Source organism: Abramis brama (genome assembly GCF_963993115.1).
Source record: "Abramis brama genome assembly, chromosome: 9".
In the NCBI taxonomy this organism is placed as follows: domain Eukaryota; kingdom Metazoa; phylum Chordata; class Actinopteri; order Cypriniformes; family Leuciscidae; genus Abramis; species Abramis brama.
This window is the reverse complement of record NC_139971.1, coordinates 33578664-33599779: the sequence shown is the minus strand read 5'-3', so window position 1 is coordinate 33599779 and position 21116 is coordinate 33578664. Positions and strand designations below refer to the sequence as shown.

At 38.0% G+C, this 21116-nt stretch overlaps 3 protein-coding genes across 8 annotated transcripts; 2 read left to right on the top strand and 1 right to left on the bottom strand.

The window, feature by feature from the left end:
• Nucleotides 1-74: 74 nt before the first annotated feature.
• agk (acylglycerol kinase) lies at nt 75-6561 on the top strand. Of its 3 annotated transcripts, none has more exons than XR_014607720.1 (16): nt 87-318; nt 420-459; nt 686-765; nt 847-922; nt 1023-1115; nt 1222-1254; nt 1340-1434; nt 1514-1583; nt 1682-1761; nt 1858-1915; nt 2027-2174; nt 2669-2766; nt 4478-4548; nt 4953-5037; nt 5136-5329; nt 5478-6561. XR_014607720.1 is itself a non-coding variant. In XM_084124422.1 (16 exons), the coding sequence occupies exons 1-15, from the start codon at nt 209-211 to the stop codon at nt 5265-5267; spliced, it is 1269 nt and encodes a 422-aa protein (XP_083980548.1). In that variant the 5' UTR covers nt 87-208; the 3' UTR covers nt 5268-5314; nt 5521-6561. The 3 variants fall into 3 exon arrangements, 2 of the variants coding, with proteins under 2 accessions (XP_083980547.1, XP_083980548.1); XM_084124422.1 differs by having other exon boundaries at nt 5136-5314; nt 5521-6561; XM_084124421.1 differs by having other exon boundaries at nt 75-318; nt 5136-6561.
• Nucleotides 6562-6644: 83 nt separating this feature from the next.
• On the bottom strand, nt 6645-15605 carry dennd11 (DENN domain containing 11). Of its 4 annotated transcripts, XM_084124414.1 has the most exons (11): nt 15017-15605; nt 14076-14175; nt 13351-13509; nt 12070-12226; nt 10788-10926; nt 10038-10169; nt 9780-9930; nt 9614-9682; nt 8568-8759; nt 8413-8463; nt 6645-8196 (listed from the first exon to the last, which is right to left on the bottom strand). In XM_084124414.1, the coding sequence occupies exons 1-10, from the start codon at nt 15399-15401 to the stop codon at nt 8451-8453; spliced, it is 1497 nt and encodes a 498-aa protein (XP_083980540.1). In that variant the 5' UTR covers nt 15402-15605; the 3' UTR covers nt 6645-8196; nt 8413-8450. The 4 variants fall into 4 exon arrangements, with proteins under 4 accessions (XP_083980540.1, XP_083980539.1, XP_083980537.1 ...); XM_084124413.1 differs by having other exon boundaries at nt 6645-8463; nt 15017-15603; XM_084124411.1 differs by lacking the exon at nt 8413-8463 and having other exon boundaries at nt 15017-15603.
• Nucleotides 15606-16600: 995 nt separating this feature from the next.
• Nucleotides 16601-20900, top strand: wee2 (WEE2 oocyte meiosis inhibiting kinase). The gene is made up of 11 exons (XM_084124141.1): nt 16601-16849; nt 17003-17202; nt 17267-17321; nt 17449-17618; nt 18227-18348; nt 18460-18606; nt 18708-18809; nt 19322-19407; nt 19567-19737; nt 20216-20364; nt 20496-20900. The coding sequence occupies exons 1-11, from the start codon at nt 16604-16606 to the stop codon at nt 20629-20631; spliced, it is 1584 nt and encodes a 527-aa protein (XP_083980267.1). The 5' UTR covers nt 16601-16603; the 3' UTR covers nt 20632-20900.
• Nucleotides 20901-21116: the final 216 nt, after the last annotated feature.

Here is a 21116-nt window from a genome sequence, read left to right as displayed (position 1 = left end):
AAAAGTATGAAGTGTTCACATTTTACGACAAAATTGAAGCGGAACTGATATTTCCCTTGAGGAAGAATATTGTTGTTGCACCGGTCATGCTTTGGGAGAAGAGAACGATGGAATGTCAACGGTGAAGATCTACAGTCAGTCCTACTCGTTTTGCCGTGCAATAGTGTACCTTCAGTGGGATATCTAGAAAGCCAGTATATAGAGAATAATGGCTCGGGTGGTGAAAGTGTTTCGGACTATAAGAAATCACTGGAAAAAGTCTACATTTGCTGTGTGTGTGCTGTCATATGGAGGACACTGGTTGTATGGAAAGCACTGGTTTGTATAATAAGATATATGACTGTCAGTTTCTGACTTTTATCTATCTATAAACCCCTTTTCTCATTTGATGTATATCAATTCTAATATTTTTTTCACAGTGAAAGTGTGCTGCGACGAGAAGCATGTATAGAGGCCAGGGTAAGGAATATTTAATTTGAAAATAACTCGCACTCTTTTTTTTCCCCCCAGTTCCGACAATGTTATGGTTTTAGCTTTTGTTAACTATAATCATTTTGATACCCAGAACCTCAAGGTTCCCTACATTGAAATAATATGGATTTAGCTTGTGTCGACTATAATAACTTTGATACCCAGATTCCTAAGCTTCCCTACATTTAAATATATGTATCTGATGGTTTCACAGGAATTTGGTCATCAGTCAATTGGACCTCAGGAGCATCTGAAGAAAGCCACAGTCATTCTGAATCCTGCTGCCTGTAAAGGGTATGATTATACTGATTTATGTAATAAATCAGTTCTGTTTTTCCACATTTCAGTTTCATCATAGTTACATTTTCTCTGCAGAAAAGCCAATAATTTGTTTGAGAAGAATGCAGCTCCCATTTTACACTTGGCTGGTATGGAGGTTAAAATTGTGAAGGTATTATCCTGTGGCCAGGTCCTTTTTTTAGGCTACACCTATTTTGTATGCATTTTTGAACATATTGATTGTTTGCAATCTGTTTTCTGTCATGTAACAGACTGATTATGAAGGCCAGGCGAAAAAGCTCATGGAGTTGATGGAGCAAACAGATATGCTGATCATTGCTGGTGGTGATGGGACATTACAGGAGGTACAAAAGTATCTTCATAAAGTGGTTTCTGACAACTTGAGCATATTTAATAATGTTTTCATGCATTGTATTTGACCCATGTTTTCATGCATTGTGTTTCACACAGGTGATAACAGGCCTTCTGCGCAGAGCAGATGAGGTAGTTACTAGTAATAAATTTGTTTTAAGACTAAGTTATATTAAACATCCCCATGTTTTCTGAATTTGAACTACTGTAACCACAGGAGAACTTCAGTAAAATACCAATCGGTTTCATTCCTCTGGGTTCCAGTAACTCTCTAAGTCAGAGTTTGCATCTAGTTTCAGACAACAAAGTACAGTAAGTCTCATGACTTCACTTTTCAAAGAAAATTATTTTGTTGTGATCAAATTGTAATAAAATGTTTCTGTTTTTTTAGGCACATTACCTCAGCAACCCTGTCAATACTGAAAGGAGAAACGGTTCCACTGGATGTTCTGCAAATAAAAGTGAATTTGACAGGCATTTTGAAAGAGAACCTGAGATTTGACAGCATCGACTATTTTCATTCCTTCACACAGAGTTGATTGTGTAATTCTGTTCTTAGGGTGAGAAGGAGCAGCCAGTGTTTGCTTTGTTATGCTTACGTTGGGGTGCATTTAGAGACGTCGCTTCTTCTATCAGCAAGTATGCTTCTGCTTCATTTTTGATTTGCAGCATAAATAAACACAAAATGCGCATTTGTATTTCTAACATGATTTAATTTGATTCTTTCTTGTCAAGATATTGGTACCTTGGCCCCTTGAAAACAAGAGCCGCGCACTGGTTTAGTAGCCTTAAGGTGAGTGCAGTGCTTCATTGACAGTGATCATATTTCAGTTACATGTACATCATATACGAGGCCTACATATTAGTGAGTATTGGATTAATCAGATTATCTTCTCTCCTACAGGAGTGGCCACAGAGTCACCAGGCGTCCCTCTCCTATCTGGCTCCTGTACCTCGTCCACCTGACCTGCCCACTGAAATCCCACACAGGCCCAACCTCCTTTACCGCATCTACCGCAGACTCCAGAACTACTGGAACCCTCCTATAGAAGGTATTTTATCATTTTTACAAATATATTTCTTTATATAAAACATAGCATATGAATTAGGACTGGGCATTGACACAAATTTCACGATTTCGTTCGATTCGGATGCTTGCGATTCAATTCTGATTTTGATTCAGTTCGATTAGATATCGATTCATTTTGACATATATATCAGATACAGTACATGATTATTTTTCTGAAGGAAAAACAAATCTCTTTCAACTAATGCTGTGTGTCAACTAGGGAACCCTGTCAGTTGGTACATAACTATAAAATTGAAGGTTAAAATGAATATAAACATTTAAATAACACATAAGGCAGTTCATCAAAATGAGAAATGATTAAAAGCGAAAGTTTCAACCCAGCCCTAATATGAATAATGTTACTCTGATATTGTCTCAAAGCAGGTTCAGACTTATTGCTAAGCAATCCAGGGCAATTATTGTGTATCTGTTTATATCTAGTATTTAATTCTTGTTTAAATCCGTTTGTGTTGGTAGAGCCACCGGTAGAACCCGAGCCAGAGCGATGGGAGAGCAAAGACATTTCCACATTGGAGCTCTCAGTTAGCACACACAATAAGAACCCTGTGAAGAGAGTGAGTACTGACATAACACTCGTTATTGGATTATTTTGTATATCTAAATGTACAGTGAGGAAAATAAGTATTTGAACACCCTGCTATTTTGCAAGTTCTCCCACTTGGAAATCATGGAGGGGTCTGAAATTGTCATCGTAGGTGCATGTCCACTGTGAGAGACATAATCTAAAAAAAAAAATCAGAAATCACAATATATGATTTTTTAACTATTTATTTGTATGATACAGCTGCAAATAAGTATTTGAACACCTGTCTATCAGCTAGAATTCTGACCCTCAAAGACCTGTTAGTCTGCCTTTAAAATCCATTTTCCACCTCCACTCCATTTATTATCCTAAATTAGATGCACCTGTTTGAGGTCGTTAGCTGCATAAAGACACCTGTCCACCCCATACAATCAGTAAGAATCCAACTACTAACATGGCCAAGACCAAAGAGCTGTCCAAAGACACTATAGACAAAATTGTACACCTCCACAAGGCTGGAAAGGGCTACGGGGAAATTGCCAAGCAGCTTGGTGAAAAAAGGTCCACTGTTGGAGCAATCATTAGAAAATGGAAGAAGCTAAACATGACTGTCAATCTCCCTCGGACTGGGGCTCCATGCAAGATCTCACCTCGTGGGGTCTCAATGATCCTAAGAAAGGTGAGAAATCAGCCCAGAACTACATGGGAGGAGCTGGTCAATGACCTGAAAAGAGCTGGGACCACCGTTTCCAAGGTTACTGTTGGTAATACACTAAGACGTCATGGTTTGAAATCATGCATGGCACGGAAGGTTCCCCTGCTTAAACCAGCACATGTCAAGGCCTGTCTTAAGTTTGCCAATGACCATTTGGATGATCCAGAGGAGTCATGGGAGAAAGTCATGTGGTCAGATGAGACCAAAATAGAACTTTTTGGTCATAATTCCACTAAACGTGTTTGGAGGAAGAAGAATGATGAGTACCATCCCAAGAACACCATCCCTACTGTGAAGCATGGGGGTGGTAGCATCATGCTTTGAGGGTGTTTTTCTGCACATGGGACAGGGCGACTGCACTGTATTAAGGAGAGGATGACCGGGGCCATGTATTGCGAGATTTTGGGGAACAACCTCCTTCCCTCAGTTAGAGCATTGAAGATGGGTCGAGGCTGGGTCTTCCAACATGACAATGACCCGAAGCACACAGCCAGGATAACCAAGGAGTGGCTCTGTAAGAAGCATATCAAGGTTCTGGCGTGGCCTAGCCAGTCTCCAGACCTAAACCCAATAGAGAATCTTTGGAGGGAGCTCAAACTCCGTGTTTCTCAGCGACAGCCCAGAAACCTGACTGATCTAGAGAAGATCTGTGTGGAGGAGTGGGCCAAAATCCCTCCTGCAGTGTGTGCAAACCTGGTGAAAAACTACAGGAAACGTTTGACCTCTGTAATTGCAAACAAAGGCTACTGTACCAAATATTAACATTGATTTTCTCAGGTGTTCAAATACTTATTTGCAGCTGTATCATACAAATAAATAGTTAAAAAATCATACATTGTGATTTCTGGATTTTATTTTTAGATTATGTCTCTCACAGTGGACATGCACCTACGATGACAATTTCAGACCCCTCCATGATTTCTAAGTGGGAGAACTTGCAAAATAGCAGGGTGTTCAAATACTTATTTTCCTCACTGTAAAATAGCCTTGAGGTTTTGTTCTGATTGGTATTGTCTACTGTCTTCAGCGTGTGGACGATTCTATGCTGATAACTCTGGACCCAGACTCCCTCACAGTTGGTCAGTTCATCACTGAGGGGTTAGTGTAAATCATTTTATATTGTAACTTATATTATTTATAATTATAACATCATTATATATTATAATAATACATTATTATAAATCATTTATAATAAATACTGCAATATTCCATTTTTACATTCCAATTGTCCATTTTGATTTCACGGTAAATTTAAATAAATAACAGTACATTTTAAATAATAATTTAAAATAAAAATCCATTTAATTATTATTTTTCAATAAAATATAAATATGAATAATAAACTCAGCTTTTTGTGAGATAAAAATGTTATAGTTGTTGTATTTTGAATAATTATGTTTTCAATTTAAATTCTTCTGAAGAAGAATTTTCAATTCTTTTATAAGGTCTCATAAAAAGAATAAATTTGTGAACACGAATGAATATTGATTTATGTTATGCAGGACTAAGAAAGCAGTAAACCCAATGGAGTCCATAGAAAATACTTTGCAGATAGAAGCCAGTGCTGCTCGTCTCAATCTCCCAGAGGTCAGTATGTTTTGGAAGTTTTTTGGAACTGATTTCTTCATTGATCTAAGCTGTGAGACAGCCGTTCTCATCTATTGCTTTTCTTCTCCTGTCCACAGGAGGGCGCCGGATTTTATGGCATTGACAATGAGGAATATGAGGCAATGTCTGTGGAAGTGAGACTGTTGCCACGGAAACTGAGGTTCTTTTGCAGTGCTGAGCGCAGAGAGCAGCTTGCACAGGCTCAGTGATGGCAGTGCCGTGATAATGTTGGTTACGTAACAAATTGTGTAGAGCAGTGGTTCCCAAACCTGTCCTGAAGGACCCCCAACACTGCACGTTTTCTTTGTCTCCCTAATCAAACACACCTGATTCAACTCATCAGCTCATTAACCCATGTGATAATGAGCTGATGAGTTGAATCAGGTGTGTTTGATTAGGGAGACAAAGAAAACGTGCAGTGTTGGGGGTCCTTCAGGACAGGTTTGGGAACCACTGGTGTAGAGGACTGCAGATGTTTTGAGACGTTTTCCTAAAACTACAAGAGAGAAACTGGAAAACCAGTGGAGTCAAATGAACTTTGAGTTGTCATAAAGTCATCACACTCTAACAAGAACATTTCGTGTTCTATGGACCTTAAAGAGTTAATTCACCAAAAAAATAAAAAACTTAAGTTTTAATTACTATAAGTAATTAACTTAAGTCATTAATTACTCACCCTCGTATCGTTTCAAACAGATGTCGTTCAGAACACAAATACCACTTTGATGTTTAAAAAAGTTCATAAAGAGATTGTAAAACTAATCCATAAATTGAGTGGTTTAGTTCGAGACTCGATCGCTTTATATGAGCAGAATTTAGGCTTTTATTCACATATAAACATTCATCATCTTGCACATCAGTTGTGGTAAATGCAATGTTCATTCCAATGAGGACGCAGCACGTTTGAGCTTTCACAAGAGGTTTGTTCTCGCGCGTTGAGCTTCTGTTTATGTTCGCTGATCACTGTGTATATGTGAATAAAAGCCTAAATTCAATCTGTTCATTGTATAAAGTGATCGTGTCTCTTCAGAAAATTTACTGAACGGCTAGATTCATATGGATTAGTTTTACGATGTCTTTATGAACTTTTTGAAGCATCAGTTGTGTAGCTGTCTATGGAGGAACAGAAATCTTATCAGATTTCATTCAAATATCTTCATTTGTGTTTCGAGGATTAACAAAAGTCTTATGAGTTTGGAATGACATGAGGCTGAGTAATTGACAAGTTTTTCATTTTTAGGTAAACTAAACCATTAATTGAAAGGCGGTTCTATGTGTTAAAGTAAGTTTATGTCTCAAAAATTGTCATTTTTATGTTTTTTAACAGCATGGATGAGGTTGTCATACTGTTATTAACTTATTATAGTCCAGACTGGTTTATTTTGAGAGAATGTTTTTGGGAGTGCAAACATGGCTCTAGAATTTTCTTGATACAAGATACTGTAAATGTCTAACCAGATATGAACCAAGAAATAAAGACATCATCAATCTCTTATTTTTAAAGGCTTTTCAATGCATTTTTTATCATTTCAGTTGATAGTGTTTTGTCTAAAACTACCCTCAAATACAGTGCAGAAAAAACGTGATAGAAAAGAAAGAACCGTTTATTTCAAAATGGCAGTGAATAAGAATCACTGGCTTTAAAACAACAGACACATGCTGTTAGTTTGTATAACTGTATAGGTAGTGTGTAAGACAGAGGCATTACACTAGTGCTTTGTGGTACCAATAGAGTAAAACTCAACATTCATTTAGCTTGTTGTTATGACAAAGACTTGTGTAACACTTAGATAACGCACAAAAAAGTATCTCACATACACAATACCAGACAATTCCACCTGTACAATTATGTTACATGGCTGCTTAATATACATTCTCCATTAATTTACAATCAGACACTAAATAACCAACCAACAGATTTATAATACAGAAGTTCTCAAATTCTCTGATAGATAAGAAATGTAAAAACTAAATTCACATTTAAGCAAATCTAGGTTATAAGCATCAGTATTATTTATTGTTAATTTAAATATTTGATTTAACATAATTTAAAGAACTTTTGTCCATCCAACTGTTACAAACCTGAGTGCCTGCACTCGTTCCTAAGAAATCAATTGTCACAATGCGTTGTTTTGTAAGCAGGTTAACATTTAGATGTATAGTGACTTTAATCTGAACAGGTCAAGTAAATGCTTTTCCACTTATGTTTTCTTTTGAATTTCACCTATATTGATGCAGCTCTACAAATAATTTGATTAATTAAGGATCCAGATTGGATTTTCACAGGATGAACATATAAACACACACAAATCCACAAATTAATCGGCCTTGTGAGGCCAGTCTGCTGCTGTTATTCTGAAATTATCGACCCAACACATTTAAATAAGAAACCTCAAATATATACAAATTCAAAAGTCTTTCACAAGTGATAATCATGAGCATTCACTGATGACAAAGACATGAACAGAATCACATTCATTTCTTCAGAGCAAATTAAGTGACTCAAAAAGCTGAATGTAACATTTCTGTGTCATTTGCATCATTTGTGCATCAGCCGGTGCATTAAATGTACAATTTACATTCAATACCAAGGGTGATGGTGATTAAAGGCCTATATTCAGCATGAACAAACACATTTTATGCTCCATTTCATCAATATGTAATAACAGCATTGAAATGACATTTGGGGAGTGAAATAAGAATGACTGAGAATCTCCTACAGTGTCGTTCATTCCCATTAACATACATGAATAAGTTCTGTGCCAAACTACAGTAGCAAAACTGATTGTGTATCTTTGTTCATGCACAATAGATCACAAATAACACAACAAACACACTGACAGATGCCAGTTTTTTCCCAAAACGAAATGACTGGTTCACATGTATATGATTAAGTTAAAAACAAATGTGGCAGAGATTGTGAAAATCTTCATCACAGTAGTGTGTAATATGCAACAACCATAAAACCTTTAGAAATACAGATATGACATTCAAAGCAAACTTTACCAAACCGTTGTTACCAGCAAAAAAACAGGAGGATCCAGGAAGTGAGAGTTGCTTTTCCGATTCTCTGGTGTCCAAGTGAAGCAGATTTGTATCCACTGGGGACGTCACATCAGTTGCCCCAGACAGCACTGGCTAGAAGAACAAAGTCACAACTGAAGACCACAGATTGAAAAGCGGTAGAGAGAGGCACAGAGATCATGTTTTGGAAACAAGCTTAGGCAGAGTCGAGAAGAAATCCAAGATGGCTGGAAGGATACGAAGCACACAGAAAGGCAGACAGATAAGCAGAAAGACGTCACTGGATTGACTGGCCGCAAAGTGCACAAGAAGCCTGCAGTCAGATTGCACCTTGTTGGTGTTGGCAGTATCAGTGTGGTCCAGAGGTGTCAGGAATGGCTCCTGAGATTGCCAAGCCAGAGAAAGAGAGAGAAGAAAGCAGGTAATCAGTAGGCAGTGGGTTGCAGCCCTAATAGAAAATGGGCTCCAGAGACAGAGTGTCTTACGGGCAGCAGGGGTTGTCGATAACCAGCATGACGTCGATGCCGTAGATTTCCAGCAGGTCGACGAGGAAGCCGCGGTCGGCCTGAGGATCCAGCCCCATGGCTCTCACGTGCTCAGCAGTCAGGGTAGGATCAGCGCTCGCCGCCAACTCAGACAGGGTCTGGAAGATTCTGTTGTTCAGTTCCATGAAGAACCTGGATCACAAACAGTGGCAAATTCCATACAGATTAGATGTCATTTTTCCATTGGTTTTCACAAGAAAAAGGTAAAAATAAAAGTAAACATATGTCAGAAAAACAGTGTGCTTCCACAGCTTTAGATTTATATTATATTAGACACTCAAGAAATAGTTGCTTGATGTATAAATAAGGCTTTTTACATGCTAAATGCAAAGCATCACAATGCAATTTACATGCGCAAATTTATATGGCATTTACACAAATATACTAGCATTCAAAAAATCTGGGGTTAATAAAGTTTTTTTTTCAGCAAGGATGCATTCAATTTATCAAAATTAACACTTAAGACGTTTATAATGTTACAAAAGATTTCTATTTAATTGCTCTTCTTTTGGACTTTCATGGTTTCCTCCAAAATATTAAGCAACACAACTGTTTGTTTTAGAAATGTATCCTGAGCACCAAATCAGCATATTAGAATGATTTCTGAAATGATGCTAAAAAATTCAGCTTTGCAATCACAGGAATAATATATATATATATATATATCATAATTTTACAATATTGCTGTTTTTACTGTATTTTTGGGTCAAATAAATGCAGCCTTGGTGAGCATCAGAGACTTATTTCAAAAAACAGTGTAGAAAGAGAAATTAATTTAATCAAACTATTCAAAGTATAAAATAAAGTATTGGATTTTTTCATTTTCCAAACAATACTGTATATACGTATGGTTTATATGCATATGGTCTTAAAGCTTATACTATTTTAATAGAAAGTGTATTGAGTTGTTCCATTTCCAAACACTCTTTCCGTCTCACTAAAAACTGCTGATGTGATAAACCGAGGTGTGTAATTCCATCACGTACAAAATGAAGAGTTCTTCCTCGTTAGATGTGCAGTCTCCATCCACCTCCTGAGAGTACAGCAGCATCTGCCTGCAACGATAGCAACATCATCATATGCCTGTGGAGTTATGTTTTCATGTGTTTTTTCCACCTCATATGCCTTTCAGATTTTAAAAGGCTTGTGTACCTCTGCTCACAGAGCTTGCGATACTTCTCTCGGTCCGCACTGTTGAGTCTAAGCAGAGGCTGGAGGCTCTCTCTGTGTGTCTTTACATTCTGATTGTCTATGTAGACATCATACAGATCCTTCTTTTCCTCAAAGATCTTCTCTGTAGTACCTGAGAACCCAAATTAACATCTACTGTTTACAATGGTTAAACCATTTTGTGTCTGTGGAATTTTGAATTTTGCCAACTTCAGTCCTTCTCTTGACTGAGAGACTTACAGGCCACATAAGACATCTCAGCTTCAAGAGCAGTGATGTCAGCAACGTTGATGTAAAAGAAGGGGCGGAACTCCGGAACAGTCAAGCCCATCCCAGGAATGGACACATTAGCAAGGCAGCAGCAACAGTATACTAATGGATGCAAAACAACACATAGCAAAATAATCATGAGATAAGTGTGAAAACACCCAGAATTATATAATAAAAGTTACAGATTAAAAATAAATACACAAATCATTAGCTATGTTTCCATTCGTGCTTTATAAATGACTTGCACTTTTTTTTATGTGATATCCCAAAATTCGCATTAAAACAGGTGGATGGAAACATAGCAAAAAAAAAAAAAAAAATTTAGTCCTGTTCAGCTAAGCGTTCACATTGGCATTTTAACACCAAACCTAAAGGCATAGAGATATGTTCACAACCCGATTGATCGACTTTTATTATATATTTCGCGTCAGAACTAACCGAACATCCAAAACGATGCTGTGTGCTGGGCTAAATGCGCTTGATGTATGTGCATAGCCTACATATGATGGTATTTTGACCAGCTGAGAACTCATGAAGAGCTTATAAAATGTGTAAAGGAGTCAGAATCCCTCCGTCACACACACAAACAAAGATCTGCTGCGCACCAGGGTTCGTTTTAATCTAACCAAACATGCCATGTGTGAACATACCTTTAATTTGTATTGGAAAATAAGTGTTAGCCATGTGTCAGTGTACATGTTAATGGGTTTCCTCGCTCACCTCGATAGCAGACCACACCGACAGGGGGAGGAGAGAAAATGAGGATGCGTTTCCTGAGCAAAGCAAACTTCCACAGCACCATGATCTGCTCTCCAAAGAAGCGGATGAACTGGGACATGCAGCCAGCCGGGTGTGTAATCTAAGGTGTACAGAGAAAGTGCCAAAATTTGTTGCTTCAGATTTCTTATTAAATGACTCCACATATACAGACACACCACACATATTAAAAAGGTCCTTTAAATTTATAAAACAAAGTATGACAGCTTTTAGATCATAGAGAAAATGATGAATAATAAAATAATTATTCATAGCCATAGACCTTAGTCAGGGTAGCAGCATTTATTTTTTCACAGGAATGAAAACGAGGTTGTGCGGGATAGAATCACAGTGTGTTCAACGGATCGTACAGTTGTTTAACAACATACCAATCGTCCAGCCGACAAAACTTCCTTCCTTAAATCAGTAGACAAAAACTCCATAAAACAGTTCTGAAAGTTGTGAGTTATGAAAATCACGTGATCTAGGACCTTTATTCAGTGCACGCCACTGTAAAGACTGTTCTATTCAATATGGCGTCTACCCTGACTAAGGTCTATTCAGCCAATAATTATGGCAATTTAGCTTATTAATAGAAGAGGTTATTCAATCTAGTATCATCTTTAAAATCCTCTGACAGGCTTGTCAGTGCATATAGCAATTATTTAAAGTTCAATGAGCAATTTCAGTTTTCATATTTTGTGAACTTATTTTTTTTTTTATATATACAATTGTATGTACTTTTTGTGTACTTCATGCTTGATATCATTACATTTTATTATTTACCGGCAATTTTATGTAACTATGAAAACCATAAACATTTAGAATGTGCATATATTCCAAGACTGAACAAGGCCTTATTCAATAAACAATATAACCAGATCTAGTTCTGAGCTGAAGTATACATCAGCATATTTATCTCCTCATATGGAATTCTTCTTTAACAATAGAGGATCTTGTGGTTTTTACACAGACAAATTTGTCTCACAATAGTTCTTTTTTTTACTCCACGAAACTGAACTCTCCCATGCTTATGCTGCTGTCAGGATGTGTAGAAGTAATGCACTCTGGTTAATCAGTAACACGAAATTCCCTGAGTGGCCTGACCTAGATTTCTTTAGAAACTAAAAAATAACTCATCTAATTATCTAAAGCTACTATCATAAAAAAAATATTTAATGAAGAGATCTTTAAAAAAGCTGAAGCTTTGATTAGCGGCAGACAATATTGGGTTACATCTTCAAACCTTCATCTCTGGGTGCATGCAGCGGTTGACTATGGGTGCAAGAGCGCTGGTCGGGCAGGCTGTGACCAAACCGTTCCCTCCTGGGGGCAACACTGCCTTTTTATCCTCGTAGAAAGCTTCCAGTGGAGAGTACTGTCCCGGACACTGCAACTGGTGCCTGTGAGAATGCATTTGCAGAATTAAAGCTAGTGTAGGCAATGTTTTTTATAAACACTTTTTGTTATACTGGTTGAAACTCTCTTCACATCCTGATAGTAATCAATAATCTATTCATTCATAAACCAATTCAGTCGTATCTGACTCTTGGTGATTCTATGGGCCATCTCTTGCATACGCGATTTAATAAGTCATTAAATAAGTAATTCAAATAATAATAAAATTAAGTTTATGGTTCCCTGAAGTCAGTTAATGGTCACATGACATGCAGGTAAACAAATACAATATTTGTGTTTTATTTAGATTGTTTTGATCTTAAAATTATTCATTTTAATTTTACATTTTTATGATTTAATTACTTAATAGCTTTTCATTAAACTCAGAAACCCCTGCAGTTCCATCATGAACCATAATGTAATATTTAATGCACTTCATGTTGTTGATAACAAAGAATGGAATACATTTTCCTTCTCTTTGTATTTTTTATATTAAAATGGTACAAGATTATCCTACTCAAATCAATGTGATAAAGTTAGGTCAAAAGTAATCTAAAAGTAATCCAAGTAGTCAGATTACATTATCTTAAATATGTTATGTAATGGATTATGTTACTAAATACAATTTTAGTCATGTCATTTGGAATCAGTAACCAACTATAATTTGTAAGTAACCTACTCAGCACTGCACTCACACCTACGGAAAATTTTAGAGTCTCCAATTCACCTATACTGCATGTTTTTGGATTGTGGGGGAAACTGGAGTGCCCAGAGGAAGCCCACGCAGACACAGGGAGAACATGCAAACTTCAAACAGAAAGGCCTTCAGGCTCAGTCGGGACTCAAACCGGGGACCTAGGCGACAGAGCTACCCACTGAGCCACTGTGCCGCCCTCAGCAATTAATAATATATATCTTATATGGAAGACTCAGGACCAAAAAATCTGAAACTGCCTGTCAACCAATGTATTTGCATACCTTCACGCAGATATCACGTCATTATCATCATCACATGCAACTCAGAGCTTATGTTTAATGCATAACAACATCTTAAAATAGTAATGATGCGTGCAAAAGAGTAAGAGGAGGAAACATAAAAAGGTAAAACGTGATGCAAGAATACACTCACCGGACTTGGTTCTCCAGGAAGTGCATGTAACGGTACAGCAGTGTGTAAGAAGGAGACAAAATCCCTACAGATTTCATCCGAGCTCCTCGTTCCAGCTCACTTTCCACAGGCATGTTGGCAAAGCACGCTAGTCCAAAGTAACAGCCTTTACGGAAATATCTACAAAAAGAGACAATCACATTTAATCTGGATTAATCTGCATACATGGCTATGTGCACAAAATTAACCTGTTTGAATGCAAGTATGAAAATACTACTGATCAAACAGTTTGCCCCTCGATTACAAATTAACTTGATGAATGTGACAATTACATTACAAAGCAAAACAATTGGTCAAATCTTACGTAACAGGATGTGGATGAGTATCCAATCCAATATTTGGATTCAAAACATTTATTCCATTTCTAGGTTGTTGGTTAAAAAGTAACAAAAAGATACCATAAAGGATTTTATAATGTGAGGTCCAGGGCAAATGTAACACTAGATATGAAATAGAAATTTCATGTATTCATGTATTAAGTAAGTCCTACTTAAACTTTGTTTAAACTGTGCAGAAAATTATTGTAGTGTGTCTTACTAATTTTACCACAGTTAAATCAAATGTTTATTATAGGAAGGTAGTTTTGCAGTTATTAGTTACGTGTTATGTAAGAAAAGTTTAAAAAAAAATTACAATTGCCCTCTGCCCCTTATAAATACAATGAGATTTAAGAAAGAGATTCCTACATGAAGTCACTTGAGATCCGATGAGAGCCGCTGGCCATTGACTTGAACTCTACTCCCTCCAGATTCACATCTTGAGGTAGGCACCATTCTATCATGTTCCCTGTAAAAGACACAATGTGGGCCTATGTAAACATTTGTGAAGCTGTTGGACTAGGTTTTTGTCAAATAGTGTTTGCAGAAGAACACAAAAACTTTCCAAATGCCTTTCTCCGCTAAACTTCCTAGAAGCAAAAGAGGAAGCTGGGTAAGAATAGTATAGTAGTCTGCCGGATGACTTTACAACTCTCACTACATATTCTATTTATTTCCTTACTAGTGATAACACAAATCCTCCCATATGGGAAAAATGAGGATGCCTCTGTCACAAACACACATTATTGCACAGGGTGTTATTGCACACATCTATGATAAACAAGTTTTCAGTTTCTGAATTAAAAGAAACATTTTGATATGTTTTGTGTAGCTTACAGTAAAAAATAAGTGGTGTAATGGTTTGGAGACTGCAATAAATAAATAAAAACCTCATAAAAAGTCTGGAAGGAAAAAAAAGAAAAAAAGGAGTGTAAGTTAGGCATAAGTAACGTTAGTTCAGCATAATCTTTCATTGTTCGATTATTAGAACAAACAGCAGAGACAAAAAAAAAAAAGAAATTAATAAAAATATATTGTTTATATTAGCCTAAAACTTTCTGAGTAACTAACATACAGGAAGCCGATTTTGTCATGTGACAATAAAATAAGTTTTATTTTATTAATTTTTTTGCAGAAAAGTTATTGTTATTAAATCAAAATAGAAATTAGTTTTTTAAAAATATATATTTTTTAAATTATCCTCTTCATCATCATCATCATCTCTGACATTCTTATTTGTGACTGCCACATACACGTTTTTTTTTTTATCTCAGTCAGTCATTTTACAGTTATTTGTTGATTAACCTCACCCGATCTGGTGTCGAAAGTCACAACAAACACAGCAACAATCTGATCTTTTTCTTCCCATCCAGACCCAGTGATCCTCCGATCCCTGACCGACAGCCCATGAAAGGCGCAGTCTCCGTCTTCATCAGTGGCAGAAGCATCTCCTCCCGGGCCGCTGTGTTTATGAGGAGAATGTGCACTTTCACCTGGAACAGCTGTTACACTATTCGGTCTCGCTGGGCTTCTGTTTAGGGAAACATCTACCTCTACACTGCCCTCGGTCGGGTAACACGATAGACCGGATTGTATTGAATCCCCCGTCTCCGGTGATGGAACTGATGGGGCAAGTTCGGCCGGGGGAACCTCCTCCCAGTCCAGCAGCGGGGCGCGATCCGACTGCTCGACCATAGCGTTTTTCGATATTGACTATCGAAGAAAAAAACAAAGTCGTCGCACTCGGTACAGAGCGGTCAGTCGGAGCGACCAACGCCACGCAAGAAACGGAACATAGCGCAGTTTGCGATACAAATCCCTAAATGTAGTAATACAGACAGGGTAACAGACGCTACCCAGGCGTACACTGTTTTGATGATGTCACACACTTCCGCTCACGTGGTGCAAAAGGGTTCTCGTTATCAACCTCCACCCACCCGAAAAATAAATACACCATATGATGTTGTCTGTGTACGCAGTCCCCTAAAATAAATATGTTGACGACTTTCAATGACCATAATTAGTTTTCCTTAACAGTCAGAAATCATGTTTTGGAAACCACACATTTAACTTTTTTAAATGTTTTCTATTTAAATAAATCATGTTTTCTGAAAGTGTCGATATTTGTGTAGTCTATAGTGCTTTAAGCATATGAAGAAACGGACATTTAAATAAATAAATACTTGTGATTAGGCTACTTATTCCGTGATTCATTTCACACACAAACGTAACGTCGTTGCCTTCCTATTTGGATCATAACAAATCTTTTCGGAGAACAGTCAAAAGATTCGAGTCATTAAGTGTGTTCATGTGTGAAGTGGCGATCGGTTCAAGTCAAACACACCTACTGAGTAAATCTAAACGCTTGATACTAGTTAGCAGAGTTAATTAATGGTCGAGTCACTCCGCCCATAGTTAAAGGACCTCGTTAACTTTGACGCGCCAAGTTCAAGCGTGATCGCTCGTGAGCTCATTTCAGGGTAAGTTGGGACTGCATTTATGTTCAAAACTGCATAATAACATCATGGAAGCGATATATTGTGAAAGCAGAATCTAAATATTTAGCTCTACTCACAATAAATCATCTTTAGAGGCCTAGCGAAACTGCTTTCATATAACATCAAATAACATAACTGATTATGTTTGCCAGTCATCTCTTTACCTCAAATACATAAAGTTATTGTGTAAACAAACCTTAAGCAGATCTCAATTGCTATAATTAATTTTAATAAACCCATATACACCATATAAGTTGTTTTATTGGCCATCTGTCACCCCAACCTGTTTTTGGTATTTCATTGGCTGACCACTAATTTACAGTATGGTAGTTGTCATTCTAAACCCCTTTAGAATAAATCAGGTTTTTTCTTTTTCTTTCCTGATTGTAGTGGTCTGAAATGGCCTCTGTGAATGCAGCACAGCAGCACCTGAACTTCTCCAGCAGTGGGGAGGAGGACTTCAGTGACAATAGCTTTGATGAATGGGCACACAGAAGTGTTTTGGTCAGAAGCCCCTGTCGGACGCCCCGGATACAGCGCCACCGTACCAGGAGCATCACTGTTTCCCCTTCCATCCCTACTTCTCCCATACCGTATGCTGCCTGGAAAAAACTCCGGCTTTGTGACTCGCCCAGTACACCAAAGGTAATCTTCCAGCTCTACGGTTTCATGTGAACTTTAATGCAATGGCAGTCTACTTTATACTTCTGTATGAGCAATACATATATGTATTGCAACTGTATACAGTTGACCCTATAAAGATTTATATTTACATCATCCAACTTCCTCCACTTACAGAGTTTGCTTTCTAAATCGACCCTCCCTTGCTCTAGCAGCAAGCCGTGTCGCAGTCAAAGATTCCTTCGTCTGCCTAGTGCTTTTGACCATGTGCCCTCAGTGAACGTTAACCCTTTCACACCAGACACGGTGCGCAGGAACAGTGAACACCACAAGAGGAAGAGCCAAAGGAGTGATGATTATGAGGATGATGCACAAAGGTAACACAGCACTTGCATATAAGTTGTGGAACTGGATTTACATTGAAGTACCTTATTTCAACAGATCTATGGACACTCAGAACTCATCAGAGGATGAAAGTTTCTTCCTCCCCTCAAAGGTACGGTTTCAAAGACCATAGTTCATCCTTGTCTTTAATGTGGTAGGTTTATAATACTTCATAATCCCGCTGGAAGCTTTGGTAAATCTGTGTTCTCTCACATGGTCTCCCATCTGTTGGCCTTCAGAGGCCAGCAGTGTCATCCCGCATGCTGTCACGTTATGAGAGTGAGTTTCTAGAGCTGGGCTGCATCGGCGGGGGCGAGTTTGGTTCCGTGTATCGATGTGTGAAGAGGCTGGATGGTTGCATGTACGCCATCAAGCGCTCGCGCAGGCCAATTGCAGGCTCCGCCAATGAGTGAGTCAGCACTGCCATAGTGCTCAATAATCTTCTTTTTCCAAATGGACCCTTTTAATGTTTCCGGGGTTCTCAGAAGCAGAAGTCGTCATAGTTGGGTGAACCTGTAATGGTGACCGGGGTTTCCAAAACCGGGGGGGGGGGAATCTTTCGGGGGGTTTTTTTGGCATCAGTGGTTCCATGAAGAACTTCCATTGCTTGAAAGGTTCTTTAAAGTGGAGAAAGGTTCTTTATATTGACAAAAAAAAATGTTTTAAAAGAACTGTTCACTGAAAGGTTCTTTAGGGAACCAAAAATGGCTCTTCAATGGCATCGCTCTTTTGGAAGAGAAATGGCTTACAGCAGCATTATTTTAAAAAAAAAATTTTTAATGAAAAATGTACTAGATTTGCGATGTTGATAACTGTGTAAACGTGTCATCGTATAGTCTGTGAAAAGGGTCCATTTTAAAACCTCCTATTTGTATCCGTGAGCTTAAATGTCTTAATTGAACTAAGGCCTAATCCTGGTTTAATCTAAGCCCTGTGTGAAGTTAGGTTAAGATTTTTGTGATTCCTTGATGAATTTTAGACCTTATTAATGTAAAACAAGTTCCTTTTTTTTTTCAGACAGTTGGCCTTAAAGGAAGTTTATGCTCATGCGGTGTTGGGCCATCACCCTCATGTTGTCCGATACTACTCTGCATGGGCTGAAGATGACCACATGATTATACAAAATGAGTACTGTGATGGTAGGACAGAAGATCACAATACAACATACTGTAGATGGTTATGTGAGTGTGTATGGGTTTTTTGGGGGGTTTTTTTAGAACTAACTCTCAATGTTTTTTTTGGTCTTGTAGGTGGTAGCCTCCATGATGCTTTAAATGAAAAGGAGGAGCAAGGGGAGTATTTCAGAGTTCCTGAGCTAAGGGATCTGCTCCTACAGGTCTCCATGGGGCTCAAATACATCCACAGCTCAGGCCTAGTGCACCTCGACATTAAACCCAGTGAGCTCTGTCTCTCTTTTGTTGTTTTTCACATGCCTCTACCACTTAATTAGAAATTTGACTTTTTGACTGGCACATACTTAAATTTCCATCCTTTTCAGGTAATATTTTCATCTGCCGTCGACCCAGCTCGAGTGCTGGTGGAGAGGGAGACAGTGAAGAAGAGGATGAAAGCCCCTCCTCTGGGGTTGTGTATAAAATTGGTATCTTCTTACCTCTCCATGTTTTCAACCCTTAAATGCACAAGTTTTTATTATTATTATTATTATTATTATTATTACAACATATTCAGGTATTTATTGATCCGGAAGGTTTATTTAACATGGATGGATCTCTAAATTGCCCCACAATAGGATAAAATAAATGTCCTGAAATAATTACTGATCACCAATATAATTTTTTTCACCGAAACCTAAATTAAATCTTAAATTTACCCTAAACTTAACTTAAATTTGGGCAACTGAGCTCGTTATGCTGTTCAGGGTGATGCATTTCAGCTGAACAAATTTTGCATATTGCTGTTCTAGCATAAATTTTGATTATGGTAAAGTCTGTCCAGCTGTCCATACAGCATACATGTTTACCTGTTGAGGCTTATCCCTGTTGTGCACACAAAATAATCGCGCACACATAGTTAAAACAAGCCAATGTCACTGTTTTGACATTTCATTAATATATCATTAATAGCTGATATCATGGGTCCCTTGTTCTTTAGGTGACTTGGGTCATGTAACATCCATCTCAAGCCCTCAGGTAGAGGAAGGGGATAGCCGTTTCCTAGCCTATGAGGTCCTGCGAGAGGTACAATATCTGTTTGAGCTTTCTCAGGTGGTTTAGTTTGCTGCAGAGGTTAAACTGCACTGATCTTATATACAATGACTGCCAAAACAAGATAATTGTGGATGTGACCAACTGTTGCTGTGATTTTTGCTGGCTGCATTTTGCTTTTTTTGTTTACAGGACTACACGCATCTTCCTAAAGCAGATATTTTTGCGCTGGGCCTGACACTGTTATTAGCTGCTGGAGCTCCACCACTTCCTCAGAATGGAGACAACTGGCATAACCTCAGACAGGGTGAGCTGCCCAGCCTGCCCCAGGAGTTACCAGCACCCTTTAAAGACCTTTTAAAGGTACTGTTTGAGTAAGCACATCTGAGTGGTTCATTGCATTCCCTGTAATGGTTTCGACAAAGTTGGTTAAGTTTCCCAAAATAATCAGTTTACTACTTGACCTCACAGACTTAAACTTCAAAACCACCAGAATATTCATGAGAATTCTTCAGAATGGCAGAGGACTGAACTGAAACTAAAAGTATCAGCATTCAGGGGAGTCTAATTCCATTTAAATGATGGTGGTGTGTATTTCTCATATTCATTTAGTCTTGGGTGGTTTAAAAAAAGCATGTACTTTTATTCAACCAGCAGAGGGCATGGAACAAACTATAATAAAATGCTAGTCAATGTAGTTTCGGTTTAGTCCTCTGCAATTCTGAAGAACTTTCATAAATGAGCTGGTGGTTTTGAAGCTTTGTTTACCATGGATTCATACATTCAGTCTCTGAGGTCCAAATTGAAAACCTAATATGGACAATAAATTTGTTTTTGATAGACTATGTTAGATCCTGATCCTACTACAAGGCCATCTGCATCTGCGTTGTGTCGGCATGATGCACTGCACAAGGAGAGAGCTGGCAAACTGGCTACACAGCTTCGCAAGGAGCTAAATGTGGAGAAGTTCAGAACGGCTATGCTGGAAAGGTGAGTCATCTGGCATTTATACTATACTGTAGTACTCTATTTCAAGGATGTAAACAATACAAGTAGTGCTTCCTTATGAAATAATCACACATGCTGAGGTATTTATTGCAACGCCTTTTATTTCTACTTAGAGAACTCAAGGAAGCCCGACTGGCTGCTATCTCACCCCAGCAGTCATCCCAACCAGGGTCTCTTCCGAGAGCTGGGAGGAAGCTTGTGGGTCGAAATGCAGCCCGGTCTATGAGCTTTGGTTTCCCCGGATACTAGCACTGAATCATGTACTGTCTCAACATGCTTACAAACTATTTCTGTAATGCAACAGTCTGACGCTTTTGCATTACTCAGCATGTCATGGTAAAAATGACACATCAGATCCTGTTTTTGTCTTGAACTGACTCGTGTCAAAAACAAACACTGCCACTGCTGTTTTATGTGGTGCATGAATCAGCACATATTTAAGGTTTGCTGTCGAATGCCAAATTTATCTTGTCAAATAACCAGTTCATTTTAATTGTAAATAAAGTTTTTAAATGGTTTTTCTGAGTGATGCTGATTTATGTACTTTCAACTCTATCTGCTATGTTTGATTCAGCAACATCAAACTTCACAAGATAAAGACGGCAGAACAATTAAATGTCCACCAGGTATGTTTTTTAGTAAGACTCGGGTGATCCTCCTAGAAGAGATGTCCTAGTACAGTGGTTCTCAAACAGGGGGCCCCAAGGTGACACATTTTTGAGTTTATTACAAGG

What these genes read in the sequence shown, in the direction of transcription:
- dennd11 (XM_084124411.1), bottom strand. Translation starts at nt 15,401, where the DNA reads ATGGTCGAGCAGTCGGATCGCGCCCCGCTGCTGGACTGGGAGGAGGTT. An exon ending in CGGTGTGGTCTGCTATCGAG is followed by an intron (nt 10,170 to 10,787) that starts GTGAGCGAGGAA and finishes TGCATCCATTAG; the next exon opens with TATACTGTTGCTGCTGCCTT. An exon ending in CGCAAGCTCTGTGAGCAGAG is followed by an intron (nt 9,683 to 9,779) that starts GTACACAAGCCT and finishes CTATCGTTGCAG; the next exon opens with GCAGATGCTGCTGTACTCTC.
- wee2 (XM_084124141.1), top strand. Translation starts at nt 16,604, where the DNA reads ATGGCCTCTGTGAATGCAGCACAGCAGCACCTGAACTTCTCCAGCAGT. An exon ending in TATGAGGATGATGCACAAAG is followed by an intron (nt 17,203 to 17,266) that starts GTAACACAGCAC and finishes TTATTTCAACAG; the next exon opens with ATCTATGGACACTCAGAACT. An exon ending in ACAAAATGAGTACTGTGATG is followed by an intron (nt 18,349 to 18,459) that starts GTAGGACAGAAG and finishes TTGGTCTTGTAG; the next exon opens with GTGGTAGCCTCCATGATGCT.
- agk (XM_084124421.1), top strand. Translation starts at nt 209, where the DNA reads ATGGCTCGGGTGGTGAAAGTGTTTCGGACTATAAGAAATCACTGGAAA. An exon ending in GTTTCAGACAACAAAGTACA is followed by an intron (nt 1,435 to 1,513) that starts GTAAGTCTCATG and finishes CTGTTTTTTTAG; the next exon opens with GCACATTACCTCAGCAACCC. An exon ending in CTCGTCTCAATCTCCCAGAG is followed by an intron (nt 5,038 to 5,135) that starts GTCAGTATGTTT and finishes TCCTGTCCACAG; the next exon opens with GAGGGCGCCGGATTTTATGG.